At 42.9% G+C, this 21284-nt stretch overlaps 1 protein-coding gene across 2 annotated transcripts in view; it reads left to right on the top strand.

Moving 5' to 3' along the window:
• LOC119647139 (protein vestigial) overlaps positions 1–21284 on the top strand; it is a 129933-nt gene that overhangs the window by 24285 nt on the left and 84364 nt on the right. For both annotated transcript variants that reach the window (XM_038047932.1, XM_038047931.1), the window contains exon 2: positions 9017–9269. In XM_038047932.1, the coding sequence (XP_037903860.1) occupies positions 9017–9269 (253 nt within the window). The remainder of the gene's footprint in view (positions 1–9016; positions 9270–21284) is intronic.

Genomic DNA, 21284 nt, shown 5'->3' with positions numbered 1-21284 from the left:
TACCAATTTATGACAGTAGGACATTTCATATTTATCAGAGTGGGACATACCCAGCTGTGTCCAGGGACCAAAAGCGTGTTACTGACTATCTGCACACTTCGAATGAGCATTCTTTGAGCCTTTGTCTGTCTTAAATTGTCGCTCTACGCCACTGTCCCTCCAACTTCGACGCTCAAGCGAAACAAACTATTTTCAAACCCCGCAAGAAACTTCCATACCAGCGAAATTATGAACTCAGACAACTGAAATTGATTCAGATCGTTCGTTAGTGATGCAAGTAGTGCCTGGTAAAACTACGGGTGACTTGCATTTTATGGTCCAAACATATAATGTGGTTGTAAAGTCCCACTAAAACGCCATAACAACGTTGTTAAAATGCTTGTGACCATCTTGAGTTGCATCGCATCTGTAACGCCGTAACCGCGAGGTGTTTACATTACATTAAAATTTCAAATCAGATTTTTCCTACATTGAACCTCACGGCCTCAACCTGACCACGATTAGATACTTCACAAGAGAGACAATATCACTTTTGGAGCGATAGATTAGCAAACGAATATCTTTGAAATATCTTCGGTAAAGATTTGATCTGCTATTCGAGAAATCTGTTCTTCTCATTTTTCCGTCATACTTGGATCTTTTTAATTTAAGATGCATCAAGTGAACAGCTCACCACGCATTGTTTACCAAATAAGATATTAACGCGTTCAGATTTTCCTAGAAAGTATGGGAACAATGTCGTGAATGAGAAGTGGAAGGAAAAAGGAAACTTGAGGTACGCTGCTCCTCTATAAAACTGCTTTAAATAAAAATCCTCCTTCGGTTAAGGCGCCCCTAGACCTAGCCAAATACAAAGGGGAAAGTTTTGAAGTATCGACAACTCGAAGGAATGCCTGGGAATGCGTATGCCCATTTATTCCAGCCGCTCGTATGCACATATTTATTATAGCGAGTTTTATGCAAGTTTTATCTATTATTTTCCATATACTAAAATACTATAGATAGCGTCCATCTTACAGGCTTTTTGCTTTGAATTTATAAATAAAAATTAAAATTAATCTTTTAGACCCTAATTTGGACAAGGCTTGGCTTTGATCCGGCGGAGCTTATTTATTCGTTCTCCCCTGGCGACCAACTATATTCCATCCTTACAATTTTCGACATCCCTACCTCAAGAAAACGTGCACGACACACTCCGCACTTGTCACCTTTTTCTCTTCTTCTTTTTGCTGAAAAAAAAACAATTCCCCAGCCATGTAGCGCGGCAAACCAGAGCAAGGTGCCACATGGACAAATTTCCCTTCCGCGGCAGAAGTGCGAAGATTCAAATTTAAAGTTTAGAATTTTAATTTTAAATTGGAATACTAAAACCTCAAAGGCGGCCAGGAAAATTATATCGGCATAACGGCAAGCTTTTTAAAAGTTGTGACCTCGAACAGAAGAACGTAGTAGTCATTTTCCCAATTAGCGCATTCGGATCTTCCCCTTTTCAGCCGCAAACTTGGTCCAGGTGGCGTCGATGAGGGTATTTCGAATTATGAACTAATCTATTGCCGGATTTGATTAAACAAGTCGAAAAGGCACTGAAGGAGTGCAAATCGATTATACCAAACATGGCACAGCTTAGAATACCTAACCAGGCTCTTCCGAGAAGCAGGTATCAACCAAAAATTCACAAAGAAGGGGAAGGAATGAGGGAGATAATAACAGTTAGGAACTCTCCAGCGTACAACATAGCTAAATGGGTGATATGTGAAATGCAGAAAATTGATAATATTTACAGCACCACAACAGTAAGAAACACAGCAGAAGTCTGACTGACCAAATCAACAAGTGGCACCCTAATATCAAATTCACCATGAATGAGGAATCAGGAGGTGGTATCCCCTTCCTCGACATCAAAATACTAAAAAGGAATTTTTAGTATTTTGATGTCGAGGAAGGCGAACGGCTTCGAATTCGACATATATAGGAAGCTATCGAATACACAATGTACAATCGTCAGGACGTCTAACCACTCACACCAGCATAAAGTCGCCTAAAGAAAGTTTGGTAAAGAAAAGTCATGCAGCCACAAAAAATGGATTTCCGCCAACTCTAATCATCATTATCATCAATGCGCAACAACCGGTATCCGGTCTAGGCTTGCCTTAAAAAGGAACTTCAGACACCCCGGTTTTGCGTTGATGTCCACCAATTCGATATCCCTAAAAGCTGTCTGGTGTCCTGACCTATGGCCATCGCTCCATCTCAGGCAGGGTCTGCTTCGTCCTCTTTTTCTACCATAGATATTGCCTTTATAGACTTCCCGGGCTGGATCATCCTTATCCATACGGATTAGGTGACCCGTTCACCGAAACCTATTGAACCGGATTTTTCCCACAATCAGGCGATCATGGTATCGCTGATAGATTGCGTCGTTATATAAGCTACATACCTTATATACCTGAATGATTGGGATTGAAAGTGTTGCCCCCATTGGTGAGAGGGTAACAGGAGGATAAGGGAATCGACAAAATCATAAAGCTCTGCAAAGGTGTCAAGGGACCCCGAAATATTCATCAGAATATAAGGATATGGACACAACAGTAAAGAGAAAATCCAAGCCCGGGATGAAAATAATTCGAAAATACGGAGCCCGGGTGAAAATTATATGGGTCTGAGAAGTGTGAGCTCTGCTATTGCCCCTTCTTTTATTATTATAACATTTCTATTCCGGATCCCCGAGAAACTCTTGGATTTGTTCCTAACCAAACTGTGCCTCCTGGACTCCTGGACAATGGTCATTTGTGATTTTGCCAACCTTGCGAAGGAAAGGTTTACTGTAGACATGGTTTGAGTAAAGTCTATTGAAGGTTTTTACAATTGCTACATTATTTGTTGAGATGAAAGCTATTATTTTAATGCGCAGTTCCGGAAAGATTGCCGTGAAATCTTTGTTTTTTAATCTCGACGTTGCCGGGTATCTTGCCAGTCCCTGCTTGATTTTCTTCTGCACCACCAATAGTACATCCTCAGCTGCAAAGTATGAAACCATGGTAGGGTAGGTAGGTAGGTATCAGTGGCCGCTCCGAGGAGCCCAATTAGCGCTTTGGTGCGTCGTTTTGATGCCACAAACTCCTAAGACCGTGACTGTTGTTATGCGAGCAGGGCAGCAGAGTCCAGCCGGCTCGGATCTTCAGAGTTAGCCCGTAGCATTCACAAAGGAAACCAGCTCTCCCACCCTGCAGCTAGAAATCTCTCTGAGGTCCCCAAAGAATGGTTTACCCAGTGTCCGCAGCCTGACTCTAACCAGAGCTGGACAATCGCAGAGAAAGTGCATGAGGGTTTCCCTTCCAACTCCACAGCTTCGGCAATGCGAGTTGGAGGGTATGCCGAGCCTAGCGGCATGGTCCCCTATCGGTCAGTGCCCCGTGCAGACCGCCGTAATCTTGAATGCATTTGCACGCGTCTGGCACAGGAGTGCTAGGTAGTGCGAGTAGACTCGGCCGCCGGCTGCGGCCAGTGGAACACCGACTGTATTCGCCGAGGGACTGCCAAGAGCAGAGCATTGCCTGGCCAATTCGTCAGCCCGCTTATTCCCCTTTATGTTCCTATGCGCGCGAATCCAGAAGAGAGTGACCTTGAGCGTGCGCCCAGATGGTTGAGCGCTTCTCTGCACTTGAGAGAACAAGGCCTTGATGGCCGCTTAGCTGTCGGTCAGAATGGCTATGTTACGCTTGGGGCTCGAATCACGCTCCAGCCATCGACAGACTTCCAATATCACCAGTACTTCCGCCTGGAATACACTTGCGAAACCTGGGAGACCATACGACTTGGATACGCCGTGTGTATTCGAGAAAACTCCCGCGCCGACTCCTTAGGCCATCTTTGATTCGTCCGTAAAGAATACCGTGTCATAGTCTTGCAACACGCCGCCGGTCTTCCACTTTGCCCTGGTTGGAAGGTCCACAGCAAAGTTTCCCGTGAAGTTCAGCTTGCGTGTGACATAGTCCGTGGGGGATGCCCAGATTTCTCGAGGTATTTCATCTAGGATGTTGCTGTGGCCGTAGGACTTCGCTGCCCAGCATCCGGACTCACGGGGCAGGACTACAGAGCCCCCGTAGCATCTGCACACGCGGTTTTTTCAATCCTATTAAGCTTCGTTCTATTGTATTTCTTCTTCAAAGCCTGCCACCATACAATAGAGCCGTACGTCAGAATCGGACGCACTACAGCGGTGGACATCCAGAGAACCATCCTCGGCCGGAGACCCCATTTCTTTGCAAAGGTTCGCTTACAGGCATTGAAGGCTATACAACACCTTATATACCTGAAGGATTGCAATTGAAAGTGCTACCCCCATTGGTGAGAGGGCAACAGGGGGATAAGGGAATCGACAAAATCACGGAGCTCTGCAAAGGTGTCAAGGACCCCGAAATATTCATCAGAATTCTATTCATCTCTTCTTTTTTTTATCTTTCCTTTGCCATCTTTATTCCATTCAGTTCAGCAAAGAGGATCGCCATTGCTTGCATCCTGTAGCCAGCTTTGACACGAGTTCGGTTATTTCACTTTGGATTTTAACGACCCAACCGTTTCTGTTCCCACTACTTCAATGGCCTGACCCACTACATATCAGCAAGTTTCCCACTCTTCTTTTCTCCTCATAAATCTTGAAATTATTAAAGTCTTGCTAGAAATTCTTACCGACAGACCATTTTAGCCAGGTCTAGTCTAGGAGGAAGGAGTAGATCTTACATATCAGCCTGATCAGCTCCTTAGAAGTCAATAGTGCGTTTCTGAGCTTATGGGGAGGGGGGTTCGCCTGCCAGGGCACTGCCCACAAGATGCGGTGCAGACTTAGTTAAACCTTAGCATCTTTTCAACTGAGACGCCACAATCGTGTCTATTCTGTTGTCCAGGTATTTGGGCATCAAGAGCGCGGAGGCAGCGGCATAATTAAGCACTGGTCTCACCATGGTGCTAAACACTTTATACCGCTCTCTGAGGTTTTAATTCCCATGAGAAACTATGGCAGAGTTTACTACCCTCGAAGCCTGTTTTGGCTTTATGATTGCATTATTGTCTAGATCTTTCAGGGATAGGGATTTAGTAATTGTCCTATCCAGAAATGTTATCTCCGGTACCTGTTATAGAAGGGACTGATGTACCAAAATTTTACATGGTTTTACATGTTCACTGGGAGTGTCAGGGTGTTATATTTATTCACAAAATGGTCAACCTGTTTTTGTAGTAGCCTGTTCACCTGATCAGCTCCTGTCCTCATAGCAAGGATGGTAAAGTCATCTGCGTATTGGTAGATGTCAGTTAAGTCATTGAGTTTGGAGTGATGTGGGGTTGTGTCCAGATTGAAAAGAACCGGGCTTAAAACACTTATGAACACGGCCACTCATCCAGCTTCAGCTCCGTGTATTCCGGAAAGCGTAGGGTCCAAGAGTATCTGTCAGATGGCACGTTTTTTTCTCTTATAGTTTGGGCAAGGAGGAGTAGATCCACTCTTTCGTATGCTTTGCTAATGTCAAAAGACACAGCTTTCATAACTCTGTCCTTACTATTGGCTACCCCTGATTTTTAGCCAGAACTGTTTGGTGTCGGTCTAGTTTGACATTTTTTCTCATCAGTTATTCTAGAAATTTCTTTTCGCTTTCCTAATTTTCTCCTTCCATCGTTTAGATGTCCAGTGTGGTCTCGAGGAAATTCTCTTAGTTTGGAGTTTGTCTGAAAGCTCTCATCGCTTCCATTTTTTCCCTTAGATGGGATCCTAGGTCCAGATTCCACCAGGGCTTGGACTTCATGGTTCTCCCAACTTTGTATGCTGCCAACTTGATCTGCTCCTGTATTTGAACCGTGAAATTCTTCAGGTCATCTTGGGGCTGTAGGTTCTAGATCAATTCTCTAAGTTTGAAGTTAGCTATTTTGAAAACATCTTTACGCTTGATATCCAGACTTTGCATCGAGATAGGTTTGTAATTCGTTAGTGATATATCCGGTACTAAAGACTTGCACACTCCGGCGTATGTTATTGTCGAGGAGGTGATCTTCCAATTATTCAGTGGTCTGAAGTCGTTAATACAGATGTTATTTATAGGGATATTACCTTTCGTCAAGTTAACCGAGCCTCCAAAGGCAATAGCTCTGACATTGTCTTCCATGATAATGACATTTTGTAGGTTGCAAAGAAAGTTCATGAGTCTCGTCAACTTTTCCCTCAAGTTGAGCTGCTAACTTTTAGAGGGGGGAAAGCCATGTGGTATTCAACGTCATTGACGATTGGCTTGAAATGAATCCTGGTCGTGTTAAACGCATCCTCGATGGTGATATTCTTTACGGCGGCAATCTTAATAGCTTTTTTATACACCGTCCATTTGTGGCAGCCCTTATTCCTTGCATTACGTTCCAGGCTTCCACATAAGATGCAGACTGCACCATTGTAATCTTCGGACGAGCCCCGATTTAAGCACTTACTTTTAGATGCCTTGCATATCTTAGCAGTGCCTACAGTTGTAGCACCGCCCTTTCCCTCATTTCCAAGGGATCTACTTTGAAATAAGTGTTCCCAATTATAACTGATGCACATAATGCAGTCATCACGAAAGAGGAGGTTCGTGAGGTCTTGAAAAAGGAATTGGAACTTATCGGACTTCAAGGGTCAGTGGTAATAACTCTATGGAAATCCTACGGTGGGACACAAAGTCCATCTCATTACTGACAACACTCAAACTGTTGGTTGCATGGAGAGTAAGAATAGACTGGGTTATGTGTCGTCTTAAGAAGTAGATGGGCGCTGAAACAGTGCTTTAGATGCCTTGACTTCGTCACATTGCAAAGGTATCTTGCAGTGTGGCTGACAGACGAAGCCAGGATTGTGGAGCTGGCGCAAGTTTTACATTGGGTAAAGGGAAAGTAGGGTGTACAGGCAGTAGCATTTGCCGGGAATCCAGGAGAGTCTGCAACGTAAATGACAGATAAGGTTCATATAAATCAACCTTAACCAATACGGCGTAGGACTTTCTCTCGCAAACTTTCCGCGAAAAAGATGACCACAATTAGTGAAGATCGCGTTATGGGCTTGCGGGGAGCAAGTCTTGCTGGAAACAATGGAGCATCTGAAGGAGGAAGGATTTATCAGAGGTAATGTGAAAGTAATCCATACATGCAGCTGATATATACCAGTCTGGGCTACACGTGCCGAAAATGTGCGTTTTGGTTTTGGACGCTAGAGGACGTGGGTTTAAAATCATAGCAGGAAATTTTCACGCGTATGCTGTTAAATGAGGCAGCCGGAGAACGAATGTTGGGTCTTCATATACTTGCAGAGGAAGGAGCCTGGGGTCTATAGTGGACCTGATATACAGTACGTGAACAACTTTAGCAAAAAGAGTATTTTGGCAGGTCAGTGACCATCAGGCAACTAAGGACGAATCGAGTTTCAAAAGATTTCTCGCCGGGTGGGTTACTTGGATGGGCGGCGAAAGCCTTCGAGGGAGGCACATTTTTTGCGCCGGTCGGGCCCGACAAAACTCTGAATGGTGCAGCCTTGGAAAAACTCATCCAGATCATTTAATGGACGACGGAAGCATTTGATGCTGCTATGCTCGGAAGCAAGTAAAAGAACCGCAAGTTTATGAACAAGGAGGCTTTACCAGAGAGGGAAGGGAAAAATCCTGTAGCGATGTAATACAGATGACTTCGGGCGCTTAAAAAGGCAATTCCCAAGAGCAAAAGAAACTGCTTCAAACAGTTGTCCGAAGATCTTGGGTATGGGGTATGGCTTACAGTGTGGCAATGAAAAGGCTGCAAAGATTACCCTAGGTGGCCTGTTCCTGTCTTTTAAACGAAATTGTTGCCACTCTCTTCTTCATCGGCAAAACAACTTAAGGCAATCGGTGGTTCAAGTCAACAAATGCGTACTACCTGCAGTTACTGAGGGGAGGGATTGTAGGATCGGTGACAATATGGGGTAGGCTTGGAAGGCGTCTCTAACAAAACATTGACGCTGGAATTGAAAACTAGGCCCGAGATTTTCGCTAACACCCTCTAGGTATTCCTAAGGTTTGAATATTCTCTGCCTAGTGGACAAGGCAAAAGTTGCTGTTGCCAAACTCAGTAACATAAGCCACCTTCATTCAGAATGATACCTCCCGATCTGCGTATTGTATATAATAGGAAAGATGAAGGAGGAAGTTATCTATATCGGAGCGCCAGTGTGGACTCCGAAATAATGGCGCACCTACTTCAGGTGCTTCTGGATATTTGGCGATTTTGATCGCATATTACCTTTCAGCCCTGAAGGCTTAGTTTTGAAGCGTCAGTTTCGACATACGTTGATGTGCAAGAAAATAAAGAGAGGTGGTGGTCGAGGAGGTTGGAAAGGAAGAAATCGAGAGTGTGGCCCAAGGAGTTTTTTGTGATATTGTCATTCAGGACAGAGCAGTAGTTCATAAAAGAAGAACGTAGAAGGGAAGAATAGGAGAGGTTGTTGGAATTGGAAGGCTAGAATGATTAGGCGAGTGGAGCTTGGGGAGGTTAAAATCTCAAGAAAGGAAGAAAGGGAGGAACCAGAATCTGACAGTAAGGAGTCCAAACAAACTGTCAAACAATTCTTCATACAGATGAGAAGAGCAAGCACTGGGGACGTATTTGCAAGATACAATGAACGAGAGGAAGTTGGGTGGGGACACACGAAGAGCAATATAGAAAAACCAGAGGAGAAGACGAATTCGGGGGGGAGTATATCTTTTATTGCAATTAGGACCCCACCGCCGGTGGACTTACGAGATGCATCCCTGTCACAGCGGAAAGTGTAGTACCCTTCGGAGAGCTCGGAGTACGACAAGGTTCCCTTGGTTCGGGAATATTGAACGTTGATTTTCTCTTGTTTGCCATTTAATATCGAGTGATATAATTGCTATCAGAATTTATGATTGTCTCATCTAATAGGTGTTCTATTAACGCAAATTATCTCTTTTTAACTTCTAATCACTAACTTACCTTAATCTCTTTTTTTTTTCAGTTCAACCAAGATTTGTATTCCTCATCTGGTGTTCCGTTGGCTTCATCAAGTGGTTCGGGTAGTTCACATTCACCTTGTAGTCCAATTTTACCGCCATCAGTATCGGCTAATGCAGCGGCTGTTGCAGCGGTCGCTGCTCACAATGTTGCTTCAACGAGTACTGCCATTCCAACAATTCCCATCGGGAGCTCACTGCATAGGTCTATTACCAAAGAGGAAGATATTAGTACGGCGGGACGTAGTGAAAATGATGGTAAGTAATAGAAGCTAATGTAACTTTTCTTACAAACTTGCAAAATGAATTGTTAGGTCTGCACTAACCATAACGTTTTCCACGGGATACATGTATTGCTGGTGTTACTTTTCAAATCCTCCTTCATCTGGCTGATGTTAAAAAAGTCTTTCATCTTTCATTATCATAATTCGATGAATACTTTCACCATGTTCTGGCTCGCCTTCTTCAGAAAACGCAATGATGATCCATGATTTATATAAAACGTTGAAGGGTACCTAAATGAAGAAGAAACACCGATTCCCTGCTAAGTAGTTGCACGAGAACATGCTGTCATCATTCATTATGTTGTTCGGTTGTGCTCTGTAACTCTTATTCCTGTCACCTTTCATCATAAATTCATCAGCTCTCAGCCCACGAATGTCATTCAATTATTATCATTGGAATTTAATGAGCTTCTGTTTGTGCTCTCAACCAGAATTGAACGGACGAACCTGTTGGCTGGAACCTGTTCTTACGCTATGCGTGTTTTTGCTAAGTTTTAAGCAGAATAGTTGGACTACGACGTGGTGTTACTTGGAAATTTGGCTTGATTATAAATGCATCTTCGTCGATTGAGAGGTTTTTGATCCTTTGAGGAATATCTTCAATAGAAGGATGCGTTTTACCGAAATTCTTGGTCCATAATTGTCTAAACTTGTATTTTCGAAAATCTTACTATGATTAGGTTAAACCTTTATATGAAGCAGAACCTCTTGCGATGGAAGGATGAATTCATTCTGGAGTTAGCTCGAAGTAGATTATCCTCACTTGCCTTCGTTTTTGGTTCTCCTACATATGTATGTAGTAAAACTAACAATGTGGAAAAGTTAACTAATTCATTCTGATAAGGAGCAATGTTATGCAGTTCCCATTTTATGTATGCAATTAGATGGATTTCATTTTAATCATCATCTAGCCGAAGTAGTCGTTTCAAGCTTTTCTCCTAACTTCGTGGACTTCAGAAGAGGAAGTACAGTATTTGCAAATTATGGGGGTCATACGCAGATGTGTTGTTCAGGGCTATAATGGACTCTTTCTTAGTGGGGATATGAATATGAATGAAACATTTAGAATATGATAATTGGGGAGTTTTCCTTGTTGTTTACCATCAATTAAATGTTTCCGTGCACTTTTACGTAGTAAATCATTCAGAGCTGACAGAGATATGACACTCACTTGCATTGTCGCTGTGAACTGTCTTTCATCGAACACTAGTCTGTCAATCAATTGTGCAATGTACTCCGGAGTAAGCGCAGCCGAGAAGGAACAAGGAAAGAACGACAGAATGTAAAAGAGTTCCATAGAGTCAGCACACTTTGAAATGTTATGCATTCACCTGATATTTTATATTTCACTATCTTACTATCTTCTCGCATAATTTACCAACCATTTCATCAGCAGAAGATACTTCAAAAGTATGAATTGACGACGAGTGAACGAAAGGCAGATGGGAAACTTGCTCCGCGGGTTTCCCACTTCATTGCGAATTCACGTTTGCCAGTGGAAAAAAAGGTTTCCAGTTCCAGCGCAGAAGCTCATTAAAAAATCATGTCCAACTGATTAAAAACCGATTAATTTAATTAAATGTGGCAGAGAGGTTGGTTTCGTGTTCTTCTGTGCTGCCGTTTGAAATAGACGAATGGCAACAGGAATGGAGATAAGATAAAACATCTCCGTATGTCAGTAGGGGCTCGTATGTGGAGAGAAAAGATGAATGAACAAAAGATAGTAAGAAGTTGCGAGAAACAAGTTGTCGCAATGTTTCCTGATATGCTGGATGAGTAGTTTTTTTCCCATGAATTTTGCAAATACTAGGAATAACGGTAAATATGAATTTCTTGAAGGAGATGAGGGGCTGTTTACGGATTTGCAGTTGGATACGTCAAGGTTTTTTTACAAATGCTAATCAATATTCCAATATAGTGCGTCAAAAGTATTAGATTTCATTGAGATGTCATGGGAAAGATAGAAACTAGAATTTTCCAAGCCAAATAGGAATTTTTACTACAATTTATTAATTAATTTGTTTATTTATTTATTTATTAAATGGGCAATAAACAGAAAAAATTCCAATTACATATTGCCCTTAGAAGGAGGAAAAGACAAAGACCGTAATTTAGACTTAAAACTAAAGCATCAAAAGGAGTCCACGGGATCATTAGAACTCCGACATAGTCTCGGGATCAGGGAATGGAAATAGGCTTCGAGCTCCGCGATGGGTGCACCGAAAATGTCAGCGAAGAAGGATATCAGCAGAGCAGTCCATTAGGCCGATAGTGAGTTTGAAAAGGAGTTTGTAGGAGCTAAGGGAGACGAAGGGTACGGAGGCGGGCGGGATAGTCAACACGGGGAAGGTTCATATTAAAGAAGAGCGCAATGTGAAACCTGACATTCTGGAAACACGGTTGGTGATATCGAAGTAGGGGTTGTCAAAATTGAGTTTATCGTCGAAGGTTATGTCCAGGTCGCGGGTAGAGTTCAAATAGAATAAAGAGCAACCAGCAAGAGAGTAGGAGAAAGGAAGCGAGCAACACATTCAGTGACATTTGCTGATATTAAGAGCCAACTTATTAACTGTGCACCAATGGACCATAGTGTCCAGATTTGCTTTCAGGGAAGCGCAATCCATTCGGGTAGCAACAGTGGAAAACAGCTTGTGGTCATTGGTGTATAACAAACAAGGGCAAGTGAGGATAGAGGGGAGGTCGATAATAAAGAATAATAATAGAAAAAGTCCTAGAATGGATCCTTGTGGCACACCAGAAAGAAAAAGCTAGAAGTGGAACTATCAAAGGAAACGCTTCAGGATCGGAAGCAGAGGTACGAGGCAAGCCGTATAATAAGTGATGGAGGAATGTTGAGAGGCGAGTTTGGTGGTAAGTGGTTAGAAAATTCCATGTAAATGACGTGGACTTCTTGCCGCAAGCTGAGGGATTTGGCCACAAAGATAGTGAAGTCCAAAAGATTGATACCAGTCGGGTGACGTTTTATGAAACAGCGCTGTTCCTTAGCTATCAGTCAATCAGTCATTGTTGTACCTCTCTAAGATCTTTTTTTAAGGAGTAGGGTAGTTGAATACATTTATGCACAGAGTGTTGGACTCCTGCAATGGTACGTCGCGGGAGCACCCCCTAAACACCTCCCCGTCGTCAGAGAGCTAGCCTGGAACCGTACTTCGGGCTAGTCACCAAACTCTCCCGCTTTGCGGAGCCTTCAAATCAGGGAAGTCCTTTCCCAGTTCAAGGAACCTCTTACCATCCAGCTCCTCCACCGGTCGAGCTCTCTCTTCTTTTTTTGGGCAACACGATTCCACCTCTCAGCACTCCTCAGTATCTCCTCGATAATGTTGTCTGGAAAGAGATCCCCGGTGTTTAAATAGACCTGATGATGAAACCTATCCCATCTTCCACAAGAAGAAAATTGTGATGGGCGTCGTCCACAACTCCATTGCAAAACACACAATCCAGAGATCGTGTCTTTCCAATCTTGTACAGTTAAGACTGAAAAGCTCCATGTCCACTTAAGAACTGCGAGGAAATAGTCAGTCTCACTATGATTCCGCGCAGTTCATCTGTCTCTAGCTTCATTTTACCAAGAGAGTTGATACTCGTCTAGGGTGTGTTACCGTTCTTCACGAGCAACTACTTCGCTTGGTTCTTCTCCCTTGCGCTTTTATATGGCTTGATGCTGCGATCACCATCACGGTTGGTTCAGAGACAGTGCGGTACGCAGACGCCACCCGCAAAGCTCCCCGTCTCTGTGCTTGCGCAAGACGCTTACGATATACCTCCCTGCCAAGAGCGTCAGCCTATATCTCTGCACCCTAGAGTAGGACAGACTGCGTTGAACTCATCAGGAGGTGTCGCCTGATAGACGTAGGGGTCCCAATATTTGCCATTAGCCTACTTAACGTCGAAACTCCAGCTGCAGCCTTGTTCGCTATTGCTTTGATTTGTTCGAAAAATCTTTGCGTCAAGAGTCAGCCCAAGGTACTTTACCGCTGGTTTTGACTCGATTATCGACTCCCCGGACGATATGGGGCGCAGGGTCGGAATTCTCTTTTAAGTCAGGAGGCACCAGAGCAATCTGCAGGATTTCTGATATTGTTCCTGGATATGGTGCTTCCACGTTAAGTTGGAGTCCAAATGTATTCCTAAATAATTGATTGTTCGTGCTAGCTGGATTTCCGCCCCTGCTAACTTGGGTAGCGTATAGCTGCCTCACCTGACGTTCCTAGTGAACGTAACTAAACCAGTCTTTCTAGCATTCACCGGGAGTCCATTGTGGAGTCACCAACTGTGGATTTCATGCAGAGTTGCATTCAAGCGATTACATACTATGACCGCAAACTGCCCGGTAATTATTATGGCTAGATCGTCTGCAAATGCTTGCGCGAAGACTTTTTTGTCCTCCAGGAGCCACAGCAAGGTATAATCGGCAATAAAGTTGTCGCCCTTTCCCAGTGTGTGATCTATCCGCTGCCACTTTCGCTTTCTCACTGACACGTCCATAGGTGTCTGGCCCGTACACGTTCTTCATTTGGTGTTGGCTCAGGTCAGTTTGGAGTTCTTGATGATACATGACAGTTTATCAGGGGATGTAGCTGTCTTCAATATTATGTTGGAACCGAAGCATATCTACTAGTAAATCTCTTCCCTTTCGAATACATCCCTGATACACAGCACCTACTCCTTATAGTGGACTTTCCACGGGGAGACTTTGCCTATACAGGCTTGTCGTTTTTGCATCGGTGAAGCACAGTGATCTGTTATGCTAATCCTTATTTTAGAGGCTACATTGCACTTAACAACTTCAAACTTGAAGAGTGGTGGTAGCTCCTTACAGGAACCAGTCATATCGAAAATTTATGATATGAACCGATCTGTATCATTGAAAAAAATTATTTGATATATAATCGGGGTACCAGAAATTCCTCAACCATCCATTACCATCCGCATGGCTTTCGCACATACAATACTCTGTGCTATGGCACGAATTCCCTGGCTTTAATTCGGAATTTACTATAAATGATAATCAGTTCTTAATGGAATTCCGCACACGCAATTTTGCCTTGTAAAATGGTATTTTAATCCGAGAATGCCCGTTAAAGTCCATAATTTAATTATCCACCTAATTTCAGCTTCCTCGTCTTCCCACGAAAACATACAAATCTCACATAATTAATTTTAATAAATTTATTCCACAATAAATTTTATTTTTTCCTACCAAGACGTCGTACGAGAAAACGCCAAAAACAACTCAATCTTTGGACTAACTAAGACGATAAAAAATGACGTGCCAGAAACTCCATTTGCATATCTGGCTCTGACTTCGAATTTGATTTAGTCGGTTTCAGGGAGCAAGTTCAGTTCATTAGCTCCGTCGAATGGAATCCGCCCAATTTCGCCTCCATAGTGCTGCCCAATCAAAATAAATAAATCATTACTACCGCGAGCCCGTTCATGAATTCATGCAGCAACTATGGTTGGCATGTGACAAAACAATTACAAAAATTCCTCACATTTGAGGAATTCCGCTGGCAAGCAACTGGACGGGTTTGGGACATCTCCGAGCGACCATGCATATCCGAACCTTGGTGAATTCCATTTTCCTCCCATAGCTCGCTGGAGCGTCTCTACGAAACCTGCAAGCGTCATAAGAAAGTGAGCTCCAACCAAAAGATATAAACAAAACCACCCAAGTCTATCCCAAACCGGAAAGAATTCTATATTCCAAGTGCAGACAAAAAATCAAGACAAGAAAGAGAAATTTGCATATCACATTGTTGAAAAATTAGTAGCAAATTGGCCACTCCTCCTCGGAAGAGGACCAGAAGATAGCGCTAATTGCCGCCGCTAAATTTACACATTTGCCTCATAAAAATTCTGTAATAACCGCGATGCGTTTAAAAAATGCTTTTGGTATTCGAAAATATTTTAAACTCGCGATAAGAAATTCAATTCTTTTCGGTTATTTATTTGGTTCATGAAAGCTTTGCTGACAAGGTGAATGGGGTTTTTTTTTATTTGACGCCGTCTGTACGCTTCGGTAGCCACAAAGTTGAAAAAAATGTTAGAATGGTTTGTTTTCGGTTTCTAAAGATAGTTCTGTCATGTTAGGATGGCTTTGTACTATTAGATTCTTGTGATGTATCTGACTTTTCCGAAAGTTTGCTAATCTGCGCATATGAGATTGATTCCAACCATTCTAAAAAAATTAGGAATGTGGCCCTACTCCCGCGGCTCCTTTGACATCATAATTAAGAAACTTGCTACATAGTTAAATCCTCTGCGCTAACGCATACCATGTTTGGTTCCAAAGAGTTCAATAGACGTTACAAGGCCCTCTGCAAAGACTTTTTGTTCAAATTACCTTTACTTCAAAGACTTACAAGCAGACCTTCTCTATTTCTGGGCTTCTACTAAACATAGTTATTTGATTTATGTAATATCACACAAACGATATCACTTTACTATCACATTACCATCATCGATCCAGATCCAGACATCACCAAACATCACACCATCACTTAACATTACAACATAGATGAACATCACATCACCAGCACAATAGTTCAGTTTCGGTTTCGGTTTCTAAAGATAGTTCTGTCATGTTAGAATGGGTATGTGCTATTATATTCTTGTGATGTATCTGACTTTTCCGAAAGTTTGCCAATCTGCGAATTTAAGATTGATTCCAACCATTCTAAAGAAAATTACCAATGTGGCTCTGCTCCCACGGCTGCTTTGATATCATAATTAAGACACTTGTTACATAGTTAAATCCTTGCGCTAACGCATCCCATTTTTGGTTCCCAAAAGTCTACAGTTCACTAGACATTACAAGGCCCCCTGCAATGATCTTTTGTTCGAATTACCTTTTCTTCAGGAACTTAGAAGGATACCTTCTGTATTCCAGTGTTTCGCCTAGGCATGGGTAGGTGATGTGATGTGATCACACAAGCGATATCACCTTAATGTGAAAGCCTACTAGGGAGCAATCGTTTTCTGGGCATAGTAAAAATGCATTCTATCGTGACCGATTGAGTAATCAGAGTCGCCTTTTCTATGCCCACACCTTTCAGGGATATATCAATCTCAAATGCCATGGAAAACGTGTGCTCTTCAAAAGCCTTCAACTTTTCACTTTGTGTGAACTCGTTTTGATATTCCCTTTGATATCTGCATAGATTGCCTTATGTTCACTGTTAGTGCAGTTCTCAAGATCATGCCAAAAGATTCTCCTGACACACGTAACACCCGCGTATGTCAGCTTTCAGGGTTCGTCCTCTGAGCATTCATGGGTTTCACGTTCAACTCCGCAAATGTATTGGGGAGAACATATCGTCTGATATTCAATGTTTGGGTGGCTTACTTAAAAGCTCAGGTATTCAAAGGGCAGCAGTTGATACTGATAATTATCAGTCTTATCTGCCATTTGATTTGAGAGTTTTATAAAACTATCATAGTTTTTTACCTAAAAGCAGATAAAAGAAACAAACTGGTAATACTAGACCGAACGACCTACGAAGACTTGGCACTCCAGAAACTAAATAACGGCAACTTCTTCAAACTAAGAACAAATCCTCTACCAGAGTCAATCAAAAGAGTGGAGAAAACACTAAGGGAATGTGTTGACCTTGTCAAGAACAAGCCGCATTACGCATGCCTAATCCCTCTTTGCCTAGGTTCAGAATACAACCCAAGATACATAAAATGGGAACGAAACATGGGAAATTATCGCGGGCGCTAATTCCCCTATTTCACAACCACAACCACCTGAAGAACATTATCATGGATACGGCCACAAACATACTTGGCCCCAGCCGCAAAAGGAGTCGGAACGGCTGGTTTGACGATGAATGTAAGCTAGCAACGGAACAGAAGAATGCCGCATATCGAGTAATGTTGCATTCTCAAAGAACGCGGGCACGCGCAGAGACTTATCATGAACTCCGTCCTGCGGAGAAGCGACTTGACAGACGGAAAAAGGAAGCCTGGGAGAACCAACAGGTCTGTGAACTAGATATCGACCTCATGGGAAGAACCACCCGAGACGTACAAACTGCCTTCATCCAGATCGAGCAGACGGAAATCGGCGGGAGATCTTGGGCTGCACATCAATGAAGGCAAGACAAAATATATGGTGGCAACGTCAGCACCGAAGAGGAACCAACTAACAACATCAAACTGCGCTGGTCAAACAGGATGAATAAGGATAGGAGAATACAACTTTGAGACCGTTGATAATTTCTTCTATCTAGGGTCGAAAATCACAGCAACGATCAGGAAATCCGCGCACGGTTGTTGTCAGCCAACAGAGCCTATTTCAGCTTACAAAAAACTGTTCCGCTCGAAACGTCTCACCATAGGGCCAAAGCTCTTACTGTACAAGACAATGATCTTGCCAGTCCTCATGTATTCCTCGAAGACTTGGGTTCTTAGCAAGAAGAATTACGAACTTGTGGCGTAGCAGGATTCGCGGCATTCGAAATTTATTTCGGATGTTGCGGATACGACGGATAGATGGCGCACGGAACTCTCCACGTGTTTAGAACTCGCCACGGGAGTGGAGAGCTAGCGGTGAGAATGTGCCGTTGATTGGGGGCAGAAAGAACCGCATGGAGACGAATCGGTCTCTTCTGCCTCCAGCAGACAGCAGACAGGGCGTTTAGAATCATTGTCTGGAATTGGATCTTCGGAGGGAAATGTTTAGTGACTGCTGATTGGACCGTGATCGCATCCTCAGGATTGATTCGAATTTCACGTTAATTACAGTACAGGAGATTGTCTGTGAAGGTTCTCGCTTCGGTACAATTCAAGAATGGGAATCAAGAAACTAAAGTGGTGACCCCGACGTGATCGAATTCCAGACAATAAATGGCCGCTTTCGAGAGAAGAATCCTTCGAAGAATTTTTGGACCCCTACATGAGGATGGACAATTCCGTAGCCTACATAACGACGAAATCTATGAGCGATATCATGACCGTCCGGTTGTGGATAAAATCCGGCTCAATAGGTTACGATGGGCGGGTCACTTAATCCGTCTGGATGAGGATGATCCCACCCGGAAAGTCTATAAGGGCAATATCTATGGTAGAAAAACAAGACGAGGCAGACCCTGCCTAAGATGAAGCGATGGCGTAGGCCAGGACGCCAGACAGTTTTAGGGATATCGAATTGGTGGACCTCCGCGCAAAACCGGGATGTCTGGAGTTCCTTATTAAGGCAAGCCTAGACCGGATACCGATTGTTGCGCCGTTGAGAAGATGATATATAAGGCTCAGAGTTAAGTAAAACAAATCATTACTAAATAAGCACTGAAAAAGGAGACATGTTGTGTCCGAAACAGGTGTTTACTACCTCAACATAAATAAAATTCTATAGTTAAATTGGAAACCTTTCCTTTTTTAAGGTTTTGTGTAAACACAAAACCTTATTAAAATCGGTTTACCGTCTGTCTGTCTGTCTGTCTGTCCGTCTGTCTGTCTGTCTGTCTGTCTGTCCGTCACACGCATTTTTCTCAGAGACGGTTATAGCGATTGACACCAAATTTGGTAGAAAGGTGGGAACTGTGAACGCTCACACATACAGTGAGTTACATCCTTTTACGTTGAATTTAAGGGGGGGTCCCCATACATGCAAAAGGGGGGTGTAACATTTTTTTTCATCAAATATAGTCATATGGGGTATCAAATTAAAGGTCTCGATTAGTACTTTTCGAAGCCGGTCTTAGTTTTGACATTTCTTGGAAACGTGGGGAGTGCGGGGGGTTGAAAGTGATCATTTCTTTAAGGGGGCCATTCTCAGAAACTACCAAACCGAAAAATCTAAAAAAAAATCAGGAGGCTGCCACTGTATGGTGCCTTGGCTCCGAAATACCTTTCATACCGATATCTGTTCAAATAAAGTTAATAATAGTATATTACTATAATTTTTTGTAATTGGCTGGAAACCAGTAATGTAGGCTATAATGTGGAGCATAATCATACCAAGTTTGATGGAAATCGTACTATTACTAACAAATTTATAATACGTCGAGATTGTTGCTTCTTTAAAAATTGAAGACTATCAATGCCAATATCACCCGAAAGTGGACATATGCATATATTACGTGCTACATACTAAGAAATACACAAAACCTTTCGTACCTGAAGCGTCGAGCTTCCGGTTTCCCGACTTGTAATATTCTTATTTTGATTTCAGAGGTTTTTTGGCATCCTGGCATCTGCTACTGATGTCAATAATCACGATGCACGATGTGCAATTTGGGTCAGCTCTTCAATTTCTACATATACACAGTCTGTCTCAAAGTAAACATGACTTTTTCAAGAGGGATATCTATGGTAGCGCCATCTTAATGTGGCTATAGGCGTTCGAATGGTACATTTTTTCCCGACTGCCAATAAAAATTGCATGACATTTAATTTACTGGATGCAAGTGAGAGTATGTTTGGCTTGTCGGTACAAAATTGAGACGTGGTGAGACGTTTCCAGCGAAATAGTTTTTGTAAGCTGAAATAGGCTCTGTTGGCTGCCAATAACCGTGCGCGGATTTCATCATATATAATCCCTTGCCCCGCATTTTCTGCATTCGGACTGGAATATGTTTTTATTATATGGTCGTTCAGAAATCTGTAACAGGACTTCAATTCCATTTGGCCACCACTAGTTGGGTGCTGATAGAGGTTTAAGTCCCATCATAGTATTTTCTGAGCATTTTTGCCGGTGATTGCTGCAGTTCGATGAGGTCGAATTCCTTCTCGAATGCGTCCACAACCCTCTTTGTAAATCCTTATGCTTGCCCTGTCGCCCCCCCCCCCCCTCCGTTAGTACCCTTGTATACATATAAAAATATGTTTGGCTTTACTGTTTGGAGAGCTCTTTTTTGTACGTGAACGCGTTTACGCACAGAGGGTTGGACTCCCCCAACGGTACAGTATGGATAACCAACTAAACACCTCCCCGTTATCAGGGAACTAGACTTAAACCGTTTACCACATAACTTCGTGCAAGCTCTTCTGAGAGAGGGAGAATCCGAACGTGATGCCCAACACGGTTCCACCTGTCAACACTCCTTAGCATCACCCAACAATGTTATCTAGAGAGAGTTGTCCTAGGTTTAAATAAAGTCGTCGAAAAAAGGGTGTGATCGGCTCGTCCCCAACCACTTTGCAAAATATGCACTCAGGAGATCTAGCATTCCCAATCTTCTGGAAGTTTGACTCAAAACTTCAGTGCCTATGGGTCAAGAAATAGTCAGCATCACCCCGCTTTCGATTCATCAACGGACCTAAGCTAAGGTGCTCCCTTCTTCTGTGCTTAATTACGTTCGGTAGCTAAGTACTAAAGAAGGGAATAAATTGCGTCCGAAATAACTACGTTTTTGTGAAAATGAAAATTTGCTTGCAAAGGAGGAGATATGCGTTTAAATTCTAATAAGACTTTACAAGCATCGGAAGTTATAACTAATCTAAACCTTTCCTATTGCTGATCAGCGCGAGCCTTCGGTCAAGCGCTGAATGTGCCGAGGATTAGGTCTACTCGATGTTGAACCGCAGTTTAAATAGGTCTGCCGGGATACTGGTTGTGGCCCCTCCTTTTTTTTATAGGAAGGATTGCGGGGGGGGGGGGGGGGGCTCGCCATTCACCTCATCGACTAGGTCGTGCCAGCAGCGAGGTTTGCTTCTGTATATCGCGCTGTGGTTTTTTCTTTTGATACTTTTGATCTATACTCTGTCATTCCCTATCCGTGCTATATCCCTTTTCTCAGTCGTTTAGGCGTTGCTTCAAGAGACGGATTTTGTGAAATTCCTTTCCGGGGAAGACAATTTTGACTGTCCAATTCTTTCTTGTGATAACAATGCAGGTATTGGTTACCTCTGGACATTTACGCTTTATTTTCTCTTCCACTTCGGACTTTTCTGTGAAGTAGTCAACATCTCAAATTTCAGAGAACATGTGAGTTCTAAGCCAGAACCCAGAGTTTTCTTT

This window comes from Hermetia illucens, chromosome 1, assembly GCF_905115235.1.
Source record: "Hermetia illucens chromosome 1, iHerIll2.2.curated.20191125, whole genome shotgun sequence".
NCBI classification, from domain to species: Eukaryota; Metazoa; Arthropoda; class Insecta; order Diptera; family Stratiomyidae; genus Hermetia; species Hermetia illucens.
Note: the sequence above shows the minus strand (reverse complement) of the source record. Positions and strands in the feature narration are given on the sequence as shown.